This window comes from Oncorhynchus tshawytscha, unplaced genomic scaffold (assembly GCF_018296145.1).
Source record: "Oncorhynchus tshawytscha isolate Ot180627B unplaced genomic scaffold, Otsh_v2.0 Un_contig_172_pilon_pilon, whole genome shotgun sequence".
Classification (NCBI taxonomy): Eukaryota; Metazoa; Chordata; class Actinopteri; order Salmoniformes; family Salmonidae; genus Oncorhynchus; species Oncorhynchus tshawytscha.
In genome coordinates this window covers 83,128-97,156 of record NW_024609701.1, presented here as the reverse complement: position 1 = coordinate 97,156, position 14,029 = coordinate 83,128, and the positions used below count along the sequence as shown (strand labels likewise).

General features: G+C 47.3%; 1 protein-coding gene across 2 annotated transcripts in view; it reads left to right on the top strand.

The window, feature by feature from the left end:
- zdhhc17 (zinc finger DHHC-type palmitoyltransferase 17) overlaps positions 1–14,015 on the top strand; it is a 46,157-nt gene extending 32,142 nt beyond the window's left edge. For both annotated transcript variants that reach the window (XM_042317077.1, XM_042317078.1), the window contains 7 exons: positions 5,793–5,917; positions 7,523–7,585; positions 7,679–7,772; positions 8,716–8,799; positions 10,037–10,194; positions 10,457–10,551; positions 11,133–14,015. In XM_042317077.1, coding sequence (XP_042173011.1) covers positions 5,793–5,917; positions 7,523–7,585; positions 7,679–7,772; positions 8,716–8,799; positions 10,037–10,194; positions 10,457–10,551; positions 11,133–11,271 — 758 coding nt within the window. In that variant the 3' untranslated portion in view covers positions 11,272–14,015. The remainder of the gene's footprint in view (positions 1–5,792; positions 5,918–7,522; positions 7,586–7,678; positions 7,773–8,715; positions 8,800–10,036; positions 10,195–10,456; positions 10,552–11,132) is intronic.
- Positions 14,016–14,029: the final 14 nt, after the last annotated feature.

Sequence of the window (14,029 nt, the reverse complement as noted above, 5' to 3'; positions counted from 1 at the left end):
CTGTGTGTGTCAATATTCACCTCCTAACAATCAATTCTTTCATCAGGGAGGGAGGTGGCTTCTGGGAATTGATGGGTTTTGACTGAGAGCAAAAGTGTATGAATATCTCCCCTGTGGCTATTGGTTGATTAGAGTGTCAGTCAAACTGCAAACTATTCCAAACAGACAGATGGGCTTTCTCTTCTTCCATCTGGAACCCCTCTGGTCATGATTACCCACAGTGCACTGGAGTGTGAGGTCAGCTAAAGAGCATTGGCCTGCCTCAGACTACAGTGCAGAGAGCATCATATCACCCTCAAGGGCTCTTAACTGTTGTGTACAATTTCTGGCCCACAAGACAATGCAAATGTTTCAGTTGGCAGCAGACTCATTATTTCTATATGCTAAACACCATTGCATTTGCGTCACAGTTGACATCAGAGGCACTTGTGATGCAACCATACTGGTTGTTTTGAGTTGGTTGATTATGACAAGAGGCCGGACAATTTCTGTGGTAACATGGATCAAAAAGTCATATAATGCTTCCCCTTCCCCTGGATCCTTTTCAGAGGCTTGTGAAGTAACATTGCAGTCTAATTTCTGTCAGATAAGACAGGCGGACAGTGAAGAGGTATCTCCTTGGTGCTAGATCTGTTTACAAATAGTTCACTTCCCCTGCAAATGAATGTCCCCTGCTAAGACAGGCGGACGGTGAAGAGGTGAGGGGAACTGTTGTCCTTGGTGCTCTGGGGTGCTGTATAAAGCTAGGCTCGCTCTTTGCTATATGAATAGTCCCCTGTCCAGATAAGACAGGCGGACAGTGAAGAGGTGAGGGGAACTGTTGTCCTTGGTGCTCTGGGGTGCTGTATAAAGCTAGGCTCGCTCTTTGCTATATGAATAGTCCCCTGTCCAGATAAGACAGGCGGACAGTGAAGAGGTGAGGGGAACTGTTGTCCTTGGTGCTCTGGGGTGCTGTATAAAGCTAGGCTCGCTCTTTGCTATATGAATAGTCCCCTGTCCAGATAAGACAGGCGGACAGTGAAGAGGTGAGGGAAACGGTTGTCCTAGGTGCTCTGGGGTGCTGTATAAAGCTAGGCTCGCTCTTTGCTATATGAATAGTCCCCTGTCCAGATAAGACAGGCGGACAGTGAAGAGGTGAGGGAAACGGTTGTCCTAGGTGCTCTGGGGGTGCTGAAGTTTCAAGCCTCCTGTATAAAGCTGGGCTCGCTCTTTGCTATATGAATAGTCCCCTGTCCAGATAAGAGGTTGTATCACTGAACTCGGTGTGCTTTCAGCTCTGTGTGGAGACAGTCTTTAATGAATACTGAGTGTTAAGATGTGCACAACACTGTTGAGGGTGCAGCACAGCTGACTGAGTCAGACCCGATGAAGCCACTTGTGGGATCAATGTGTTTCTGTAGCTCCAAGATGGCTCCTCCAGTCGCTTTTTGGTCATAGAAAATTCCCTTACCGGGTCTGAAACGGCTGAATAACCAATTTAAAGTCAGGAGGGTTGGTCTCTTATCTGCCTCATTTGACTGCTGATGGGAGAGGAGTGTTTCTTCAATTCATTTCATCTGCATGATGTTGCTCGTTTCCTTGGATCTGCTGCTCTGCTCCCCGTCTACCTCTCTGTCAATCGCTTGTAACCTCTCCTGCTCTTTCAACAGGGGCTGTCTTGTTACCACTTTCCCTCTGGTTACAATTTTTTGTCTTTCATGGGAACATTGATCTGTGAGACTTCACATAAGCCACCACTATGAGTGTAAGTGAAATTCACACCGGTACACAGGTCCTCTCTTGTGTGATGCAGCTTTGAGATTTAATAGTCAGGCAGGTTTTTCCAGTCTCACCTCTTGCACAACAGCCAATCAGCCCATTGAGATGTCCTCTTCAATGCCTCTTATCTCATTGTTGTAGGGCTGTTCTATCCAAAGAATATCTACGTCCACATAGTCACTGTTAACAGTAGCCTGTACCTCATTGTGTAGTGAAAACTGGCAGCTCAGAACAGTAGACGGCTACAGCAAGGGATGACTGGATTCCTTAATGGAGTAGGGTGAAGTTGACGCTAGATGCTGATCTGGAGTCAGTTTAGCATTTTCCCCACTAATGGTTAAGATTGGGGAGGGGAAGCTGATCCTACATCATCTGTACCTAGGGCAAACTACACCCCAGAGCATTCACACACTCAAGCAGTCCCTCCTCACTCCAGTCCAACTGTGCCTCTTTGGGAAGTGGTGTTATGTAACTGAGGTGGTAACCTTGCCTGAGACCTGAAGACTCGTGTTAGCTCTCTGAGTTAATGCCTTGGCTGTAGCTCAGCGGGCTAACACAGTCTTAGCTCGCGCAGAAGACCGAGGTCCGGTCCCAGTTGGTCACATGTAGTCTCAATGTCTGATTGTTGTGATCTGGGTTGAATCTGATACAGCTGCGGTTGTATGGTAGTTTTGTGTTGGTTGTGGTGCGGTGGTGGTTGTGTGGTAGTGCGGTGGTGGTTGTGGTGCGGTGGTGGTTGTGGTGCGGTGGTGGTTGTGGTGGTTGTATGGTAGTTTTGTTGGTTGTGTTGGTGGTGGTGCGGTGGTGTGGTGGTTGTATGGTAGTTTTGTGTTGGTTGTGGTGCGGTGGTGGTTGTGGTTTTGTGGTGGTGGTTGTATGGTAGTTTTGTGTTGGTTGTGGTGCGGTGGTGGTTGTGGTGCGGTGGTGGTTGTACGGTAGTTTTGTGGTGGTTTTGTGGTTGTTGTGAGGCAGTCATGCGACGTCTCTGCAATAGTAATTAGTGGAGGCGGCCTGGCCTTTGTCTAGGCTTTGTGTCCTCATTGACTTCCAGGTGTGGGCTTGGTATCTCTGACTCTGTCTCCGCCTGGTTTTCAGTCTGCTACTGCAGACTGGTTATCCTTTAAAACCAGAACAAGTGTCGTTGGCGGAGCCCCAAGCGGTTGCCTTTTCAGCCCCAGCACGCATTTTCTTCTACATGGGACTCAAAGGAGAAAAGCTTTTCTCCTTAAAGTAGTTACAAGTACTGGGACACCTCCAGTTTTATTGTTACTGAAATAGTAGGAGACTGGGGGAGGAGGAGGGAGTAGAAGTCTATTAGTAGGAGACTGGGGGAGGAGGAGGGAGTAGACGTCTATTAGTAGGAGACTGGGGGAGGAGGAGAGAGTAGAAGTCTATTAGTAGGAGACTGGGGGGAGGAGGAGGAGGAGACTGAGTAGAAGTCTATTAGTAGGAGACTGGGGGAGGAGGAGAGAGTAGAAGTCTATTAGTAGGAGACTGGGGGAGGAGGAGAGAGTAGAAGTCTATTAGTAGGAGACTGGGGGGAGGAGGAGAGTAGAAGTCTATTAGTAGGAGACTGGGGGAGGAGGAGAGAGTAGAAGTCTATTAGTAGGAGACTGGGGGAGGAGGAGAGAGTAGAAGTCTATTAGTAGGAGACTGGGGGAGGAGGAGAGAGTAGAAGTCTATTAGTAGGAGACTGAGCTGGTCCTGTGATGTGTTCTTTTAGGAGGACATTCAGTCTTCAGCCAGACAATGATGACGTTCAGTGACACCCTGACTACCCCACACTGCACCACACTGTATAGAGGTGTAGGGGGAAGTTGCCCTGAGATGCTGATCTCGAGTCAGTTTTGAAATGTCCATATTAATGGTTAAGGTCAGGATTGTGGGAGGGACAGCTGATCCTAGATCTGTACCTAGGAGAAATTTCACCCTGGAGCTGTATGGACACTGTTAACACCATTAGTCTCCTTAAATCAGCATGCTTGATAAATTCTTGGCGTGACCCTTTTGTTTGGCCCATCTTGTGTAACACCCCTTCTCCTAAGCCATTCCAAAGACTAATAGCTGCTACGGGGAGGGCGTACACAACAAGGCCTCAAGGGAAACATTGAAGCGTCGTCCATATGAGAATCTCCATCGATCACTGTAAGAATTACCGGCTCCATGCCGACAGTATCACGGCCCATTGATTTAGTGAGGTGATAAGGACTTCCATGTATGAATCCCTAGTGTCACCCTGTTCCCTTTGTAGTGCACTACTTTATATGGAAATTCACTATGTTCCTCTACACTATATGGGGATTAATAGGGTTCCATTTGGGACGCAGGCCCACATAGTTAATTTGAAGTGTTTATCTTATGAAGTAGCTAGATAGACCTACAGAGGAAGAGGTAATTAAAGCGCCCAGGCTTCTTTTGGTGATAATTATACAGATTTATGACCTCATTCAGCTTTTAGAGACTGAAAGCACTGTAGAGTATGGCTGAGAACCAAATGCCACCCTATGTCCTAGGTAGGGCTCTGGGAGGGCCATAGGGCTCAGAGTTTCCTTCCTGGAATCTAGTTGTTTGTCATGCCGTGACTTCACTCCACCCCCACTATAATTGAGGAAATCCTTCTTTACGTTACCAGCCCACAGATGTCCTTGTGTTCCACTAACTCTTCTCCCCCCACACACACACCCTAATCACTAGATGGCCCACAGATGTCCTTGTGTTCCACTAACTCTTCTCCCCCCACACACAGTAAGACCAACATACCCTAATCACTAGATGGCCATACAGACTTGAAACGGCTCAAGTCAATAATTAATGACTTCAAGCCAACTCCATAATCTAAAGTGTATTTAGTCAGTCAATCAGATATGTTTCTCTCATGTATAGAATCAACATTCTAACTCCACACTGTGGAAGATGTGTTAATGTGTGGTTAAAATGCACTGAGAAATGCCAGTAGACCTTGGGTGTAGGCATTTCCTAAATACAGGAATACATTCTATGCAAATACAATTCTGAAGCTGTAATTCCTAAGGAGGTTTATGGGATTCTTTTCATTTGTAGTTCCTGATTAAATGACGACAGGCCCTGTGAAAAGTAAACTTGGGTTCTAGATACAAGAGATTGTATGGATCAACATTGGCATTTTAGGGTTAAGCCTGACCACTCCCTTTGGTTAGACTCACTCCGTTGTGTTTCCTGTGCAAATGATGACGCGTGTCTGAGGGACTCGGGACTCTGGTTGGGTGAGAGTATGAGTCAAGCTTCCACTGAGCTGCTTTCCTCATAGGCTGGAGTGGGCGGAGGGCGAGTCTTTTTGCATCCCTAATGGCACCCTATTCCCTTTATAGTGCACTATTTTAGACCAGGGCCCATAGGACTCTGGCTGATGTAGTGCATTACGTAGAAAATAGGGTGCCATTTGGGACACACACTCTGTCTGGATGATGTCACTATGGCTTGTCAGAGCCAGCACAGCCGTCTAGGTCCAATGCAGCTGTTTTTAACTTTGTCAAATAATTTCTGTGTAACAATTAAGTACCTTATGTAATTGTTTTTCAAAAAAAATGTCAAGAAGAATAGATAGCGTCATAACAAATAGTAATTTCTCAAGCAAGAATATTGTTAATAAGACTGTCTGGGAGCAGTCTGAGTAGGGAAAACTGAAAACTACCTGTTATTGGCAAAGAGCTGTGGAACTCTTTTTCTTATTGGTCTATTGGTCTATTGCCCAAGTTAGCACCTTTTGATGTTACCAGGCAAGCCAAAACGCCATCACGCCAAAGCAGGCTGAAGTTTCAGGCAGTTTTTTCAAACAGCCCTTACACTATAAGGGCATTATCATAATTTTCACAATTTCACAGTATTATTCAACCTCATAGTGTGGAAGTATATAAAAAGCATTTTCTGTCTGACCTTGTCCAGACTCCTGACAGGATGTGAAACCAATATATCATTGTGTTATTTGGGTGAACTATCCCTTTAAGAGCTGTAGTCACCTTTCAGCCAATCAGCCGTCCTCCTTAACTCCTCTGTACATCTCCCGTTTGCCACCGTCCACCTGCCTTTCCTCCTGAACAGTGTCTGTCTGTTCTACAACTTCGGCAAGTCCTGGAAATCAGACCCCGGGATCATCAAAGCCTCAGAGGAGCAGAAGAAAAAGGTAAACGCTGGTACTACCCATGACGCTGGTACTACCCATGACGCTGGTACTACCCATGACGCTGGTACTACCCATGACGCTGGTACTACCCATGACGCTGGTACTACCCATGACGCTGGGACTACCCATGACGCTGGGACTACCCATGACGCTGGTACTACCCATGACGCTGGTACTACCCATGAGGCTGGTACTACCCATGACGCTGGTACTACCCATGAGGCTGGTACTACCCATGACGCTGGTACTACCCATGAGCTGGTACTACCCATGACCTGGTACTACCCATGAGCTGGTACTACCCATGACGCTGGTACTACCCATGACGCTGGTACTACCCATGACGCTGGGACTGGCTGGTACTACCCATGACGCTGGTACTACCCATGACGCTGGGACTACCCATGACCATGAGGCTGGTACCCATGACTGGCCTACCCATGACGCTGGCACTACCCATGACGCTGGCACTACCCATGGCTACCCATGACGCTGGCACTACCCATGACGCTGGTACTACCCATGACGCTGGTACTACCCATGAGGCTGGTACTACCCATGAGGCTGGTACTACCCATGAGGCTGGCACTACCCCATGATGGTTAGGGTTGGGGAAGCTGGTCCTGGTACTACCCATGAGGCTGGCACTACCCATGAGGCTGGCACTACCCATGAGGCTGGCACTACCCATGAGGCTGGCACTACCCATGAGGCTGGCACTACCCATGAGGCTGGCACTACCCATGAGGCTGGCACTACCCATGAGGCTGGCACTACCCATGAGGCTGGCACTACCCATGACGCTGGTACTACCCATGACGCTGGCACTACCCATGACGCTGGCACTACCCATGACGCTGGCACTACCCATGACGCTGGCACTACCCATGACGCTGGCACTACCCATGAGGCTGGCACTACCCATGAGGCGGGCACTACCCATGAGGCGGGCACTAGCCACTATGGCTTGTCTAGCCATCATGCCGATACTACTAACCAATGCACCACCATTTTGTTATGAAATGGCAAGTAGAGTTGGGTGAGGTTGCCCATAGACACTGATCTTGGGTCAGTTTAACCTTTTTCCAACTGATGGTTAGGGTTGGGGAAGCTGGTCCTAGATCTGTACCTAAGGGAAACCACCCCGGAGCATGAAAAGTGCCTGAGTTGAGAATTTGATTAGAGAGCTGGGCACATTGCACCATTTGTTTTTTTACGAATCAAAAGTAGTACACTATATGGGGAATAGGATGTCATTTGTGACACACAATGTTCAACCCAGTGGCCCAGTGCTAGAGGCATCCACTCTCTCCCCACAGCTCTGGGAGTCGTCTCTCATTAGCACACACTGATGGAGTATAGTAGGGTATCCAGCTCTTTACTGACCCCAGCACAATCCCCATTGTGTGGGATTGATGAGAGGGCTAAAAATAGCCCCCATCGTTAGTGCTCTGTAGTGTTAACCAGAGCCTGGTCCTCTGGTCTGGGCATTGCCCCCATCGTTAGTGCTCTGTAGTGTTAATCAAAGCCTGGTCCTCTGGTTAACACCTCTCACTCTCTCTCACTCCTCTCTCACCTCTCTCTCTCTCTCTCTCTCATCTCCAGACTATTGTTGAACTGGCGGAGACAGGAAGCCTGGATCTCAGCATATTCTGCAGTACTTGTTTGGTAAAGAAATGACTTAATTGTATTATGTACTGAAGTGTTTTGCATGGTTTAACGTTGTCATTCTGTCAAGCCCCAATACATTTGTCCACACAGATAAGGAAGCCCATCCGGTCCAAACACTGTGCCGTGTGCAACCGCTGTATCGCCAAGTTCGACCACCACTGCCCTTGGGTGGGAAACTGTGTGGGTATGTGTAACACCAGCAGCAGTATTTAGCTTAGCAACAACCCATAGCCCAGCAACTGGAGTTAGTTCAGCTGATAGTCATTATGTCCACAGAATTCCAGCCTAAGAAGCAGCACATGGTTCTTTAAGAAAAATAAACAGAATATATAAAGGTGTGTGTGTGTGTGTGTGTGTGTGTGTGTGTGTACGCTGCCCAGCTCTATTAGCCGTGAAGCAGCAGCTGCCTGTTTTTCCCTCGACTGTTTGGACTTCCAAACAGATGGCCTCATGAACAGCTGACACGTGTCCAGACATGTCTGCCTGTAAACTTTGCGATGGAAGGAAGGGGGTCCTAAAGCGTCCATGCTGTCCCCTAAGAGCCTGACAGGATGGAGCTTGCCTTTCAGACAGGCAGCGACGTAGACGCACTACCAGTTACTCCCTAGAGGTCCACAGTGTGTTGGCCAGGTGCCCCTCCCCCTCACATCCTTTAGTCCAAACAGTGACTTGCAGCAGCCCCACACACCTGCTCATGTATCTGAGTATGACCCAACGAGCCGACTGACAGATCTGACAACTACTTGGCCTCATTCAAGCCTACTGTACTCTCTTTCTCCTTCTCTCTCTCTACGTCTCTCATTTGTCTTGACCTGGAGAGGAGCCAGGAGGACAGTGAGGGAGGGATGAGGACAGTGAGGGAGGGGATGAGGACAGTGAGGGAGGGGATGAGGACAGTGAGGGAGGGGATGAGGACAGTGAGGGAGGGGATGAGGACAGTGAGGGAGGGGATGAGGACAGTGAGGGAGGGGATGAGGACAGTGAGGGAGGGGATGAGGACAGTGAGGGAGGGGATGAGGACTGTGAGGGAGGGGATGAGGACTGTGAGGGATGGGATGAGGAATGTGAGGGACCAGACAGATGAGGCTTAAGTCCCCCTCTCACTTTTCTCATTGTGCTGTCAACAGGAAGTGGGAATCACCGCTACTTCATGGGTTACCTGTTCTTCCTGCTCTGCATGATCAGCTGGATGATCTATGGCTGTATCTGCTGTGAGTGGACCACCCCAACCCACCACACCTCATTCTAGTTACACCACCCTACCACACCTCATTCTAGTTACACCACCCTACCACACCTCATTCTAGTTACACCACCCCACCACACCTCATTCTAGTTACACCACCCCAGCACACCTCATTCTAGTTACACCACCCCAGCACACCTCATTCTAGTTACACCACCCCACCACACCTCATTCTAGTTACTATTCTAGTTACACCACCCCACCACACCTCATTCTAGTTACACCACCCCACCACACCTCATTCTAGTTACACCACCCCACCACACCTCATTCTAGTTACACCACCCCACCACACCTCATTCTAGTTACACCACCCCACCACACCTCATTCTAGTTACACCACCCCACCACACCTCTCATTCTAGTTACACCACCCCACCACACCTCTCATTCTAGTTACACCACCCCACCACACCTCTCATTCTAGTTACACCACCCCACCACACCTCTCATTCTAGTTACACCACCCCACCACACCTCTCATTCTAGTTACACCACCACCACCACACCTCTCATTCTAGTTACACCACCACCCCTCACCACACCTCTCATTCTAGTTACACCACCACCCCACCACACCTCTCATTCTAGTTACACCACCACCCCACCACACCTCTCATTCTAGTTACACCACCACCCCACCACACCTCTCATTCTAGTTACACCACCACCCCACCACACCTCTCATTCTAGTTACACCACCACCCCACCACACCTCTCATTCAAGTTACACACCATGATGTCTTTATAATTCTACAGCTGTTAACAACCTAGCTATATACAGGATGTTTGGCTGCACCTCTGCCCAGTCATGTGAAATCCATAGATTTGGCCTTTATGAATTTATTTCATTTGACCGATTCCCTTCTATGAACTGTAACTCAGTAAAGTCTTTGAAATTGTTAGATAACACCACATTTTGGTTACTACTTTAATTTGTCCGTTAATCCAATTATTAGTGCTGTTATTTCATTTCTATAAACTTGTAATATAACCCTTTCAGTCATAGGTTGCCAAAGTAATCACTCATACATTTGTCAATCAGACTGCGGGATCAGGTTTAATCGTCAGTCCTTCTCCTTCACCCTAGGGTCTTCCCTAACCTCTCTGCCCCTCTACCCAGACTGGAGGATCAGGTTTAATCGTCAGTCCTTCTCTATCACCCTAGGGTTCTTCCCTAACCTCTCTGCCCCTCTACCCAGACTGGAGGATCCACTGCGCCACCAACTACACCAAGGATGGTTTCTGGCTGTACCTGACGCAGATCGCCTCCTGCTCTCCCTGGATGTTCTGGATGTTCCTCAACAGTGTGTTCCACTTCATGTGGGTGGCTGTGCTGATCATGTGCCAGCTCTACCAGGTTAGAGAGACCATTGATTGGTTGTATGTTTAACCTGCATTTAGCCAGGTGAGATACATAAAGTAAGCCTGGTCCCAGCTAGAACGACCCATAGGACAGGAGCATATATCCTGTTTAGAATCAGAATTGTCCATGGGATGCATTTACATCCTTGTCCCTCATCTTGACCCTTTGTTGTGATGCCATAGATAGGTCCATTTGATTTATTTTGTACAACTATTTGTGACATTGTGTTCTACGCGTGTGCCCGCCCCTCTTCCAGATTGCTGGTCTGGGAATCACCACAAACGAGAGGATGAACGCCAGGAGATACAAGCACTTTAAAGTAACGGCCACTTCAATCGAGAGCCCCTTCAAGTGAGTACTAGCCCTCCCTTCAGGAGTCTCTGCCAATCCGTGTCCTCCTACCCAGAAATACTGACCTGATCCTGGGTCAGTACAGGACAATGTTGCCTTTTAATGTTTTTGATTCCCTCAAAATTGACTGTTCCGGTTATGGTAACAATGGGTACATTCTGGTGCTTACTTAAAGGGATGGTTCATCCAATCTACGGGCCCGTTTCCCAGGCACAGATGAAGCCTAGTGCAGGACTAAAAAGCATTCTCAATGGAGATCTGTTGAAAGTGTTTTATAGTCCAGCACTAGGCCTAATCTGTGTCTGGGGAAACGGGCCCTACATGTTTGGGTGAAATTAATGTTACCTTGAGTTGTCTATGTAGGCCAGTACTGACATCTGTTGTTTACTTTTGCTACAGGCAGTAGCATCGTCCCCCGAATTCCCATTTGTTAATATTCCCCTGATATTAGCAAAGCTGCTACCTACCAAAACTTCACCTGATGCACATGGTGTACTACTTGTATCAATGGATACCTAACACATGAAGAAGTAGTTTTTAGGTCATGATGTCAACATTTTAATTTCTCTCCCTCTCCGTAGTCATGGGTGTGTACGGAACCTCATAGACTTCTTTGAGATCCGCTGCTGTGGCCTGATCCGGCCCAAGGCGATAGACTGGACCACACAGTACACAATCGAGTACGACCAGACGTCCGGGTCGGGCTACCAGCTGGTGTAGACGAGAAGAGAGGAGAGGCGGAGCGACTGTGTCTAGAAGAGGAGGAGGGGGTTCCCCAGGGTTCAGTATCGGAGCCAGGCTGTTCTCTGGAGCACTCCCCTCAGACCTCCTTCCTCACCCATTCAGACTGAGAAAACCAGCCAGGAACTAGCATGCTGTTACAGGACACCACCATAAGACCAACACCTACTACTAGTCTGTATGAAACCACCTCCATTACTGTACCCACCACCACCTCCGAGCCCCTCCTGGGGGGGCCTTCTCCTCTGGTCCCCCCTCGTCTCTCCTGCCCATGGACGGTGCACCGCTGCCAGACGCGGCAGGGAGAGAGGCAGAGGGAGGAGGAGAAAAGAGAATATAAAAAAAACAAAAATAAGGAATCTTTATTTGTTTGCTGTACTAGTCATTATGCTGCGGTGAAGGCAGTACGGTTGACGGCAGTATCATTTGTCCCCTTATTTTTTTAGATAAATTTCACATCCATTTTTTTTATTGTCCATCTTGCCCTGCAGATTTTTTTTTTTTTGTCTTTGTTTTTTTATTGTTGCTCAAAACTCTTGTTCCTTTTAGAACTGTGGTGGCTAGGGAGACTGGGGAAGGAAGGCCTTTTAAGGAAGAAATTGGTTGTTAAGCAGGATTTGATAAGGGATGGTTACTATGGCATGGTCATGTACCATCGTTCAAGTCACCCTGAGGATTGCTTAGAATTGCCAAAGTTGTCAGTATGTCATAAAATGGCATTTGCAATTGTTGGGGGGGTGGGGGGTGGTCTGTTCCCAGTGGTCTCTTTCACAAGGTATTGAAGGTGCAGATAGGAGCGACATCCTACTTATAATGTGATGCAAGCATATTTATTTTAACTATTTATAGATCAAATGATGTTATAGTATCATCTTATTTTAAATTTGTTTTTTTTTATCAAGAAAACATCAGCTACAAATTGTATATGGATGTCTGACATGGTGCCCTGAGACCTTCACTAGAAAAGTCGGCACACACACACACTACAAGAGTAGTGTTAGTGAGAGATCAACTAGAGTCAGGGGAAGATGAGGCCATTCCATCCCAGACTGAATGGATGGTTCTGGGAGTTTACAAGAAAGGTTCATTCCAAGTGTGAATTTTTTTTTTTGTGGGGGGGGGGCGGGGGGCTCCTTTTGTTTGTCTGCCTATGACAATGCACTGATCACCTTTTTGTTTCCGGTCTCGCCGTTACTGAAGAAATACAGGCGTACTCCCGACAAACACTTCAATGTTTACCGATTGACGGAGCTCGGGCCCAATGAGAAAAAGGTTTATAGCCCGAGACCTGCCCCTTCTTCTGGGTTCTCATCTGTTATTGCTCATTACATTTCCCGCTAGTCTCTACGCAGCGGCAGCGCAAGGACGGACTGAAATGTAAAATATGTCCATCTGTACATAAACAATCTAGTTTTCTTCGTGAGTGATTTTATTTTGTCAGTTGAAGCTGCTCCTTTTTAAACATTGATTTCATCCAACCAAATGGAAAAGAGAACTCCCCGATTATAATCCAATTGTATGACTGTAGCTTTTAGTGATGTCCGACACTGCTGTCTAAAGGCATTTTAACCCTGCAAACTACACTGCATGTGTGATGCTTGGACATTGGGCTGTCGCCATACTGTTGACCCCCCCCCCCATCCAAGCTGCCCAGTGATAGCCATGTGTCTGTATATAGTGAATGTTCAGTATTTACAAGTACTTTCTTCGGTATGTTCGCTTTTGTTTTTTAAATCCAGTGTGTATCTTCAGTGCAAGTCCTCCTTCTCGGTCTGCAGACACCAGATATCAAGTCTGGTCCAACCTGCCGAAGTGTAATATTAATGTTCCATTATACTGGAAGTAAAGGTTTTTTCTATGTCATATTGCTGCGTTTGTTACACCACTGGATGTACGAGATGCAAGAGAAATAATGACAGTATTTTTTTCTAAACTGAAATCATGCGTGTCATCGTACGCTGTAATCCAGGATAACATAGAGGTATGAAGCATGGGTTTAGACATTGCATCGTTGTTTGTATCCCCTTATGACGTAAGAGCACGGGACGCACCATTGAGGCGATTTTCTACTTTAATCAGTTGGCAAACTGCCACCTGGAGTGGGTTGTTGGCGATTTACCACCACCTGCAGGTATGGGGTGTTTGCCCACGAGTATAATTCATTGGTGGTGACCTGGATGGAATTATGCGACCCTTCGTTAACTACTTCAAAATGGTGAAAGTCCTCAATGGTGCTGCCTGTGCTAAAACAGGCTTTTGGGAACTAGAATCCTGTATGTTATTAAAAGGTATACCATGTCTACATCAGTGAGGGACACAGTGGATTCTTTTGCAGGCACACCTACTGCTGCCGAAATCTAAAAGGAGCTCAGCGGTCATCATAAACAACCTACAGGTATAGAGCTCATCCAGGTTCTGTTTCGGTTTTAGAGAAATATTCACACTAGCCTGAGTGCCACTGTTTGTACACATGCCAATTCCTTGTCACCCATTGTCATGAGGAATGGAGTTGTCAAGAGCACAAACGGATCTGGGATCAGGCTTTTCACACCGGCTCTTCCAACACATTTTTTTCCCCCAGCTGCCACCATGTGAAAAGCACATGATCATCTACAGTGCCTCTCCGCCTTCTTCAGGACATCACCGTAACCCTGCTTCAGATGTTAATATATTGGGCATGGTTCAATTTTAATGGCTTTAATAATAAAATACATTCACATGTGTTGCTCCTGTGTTT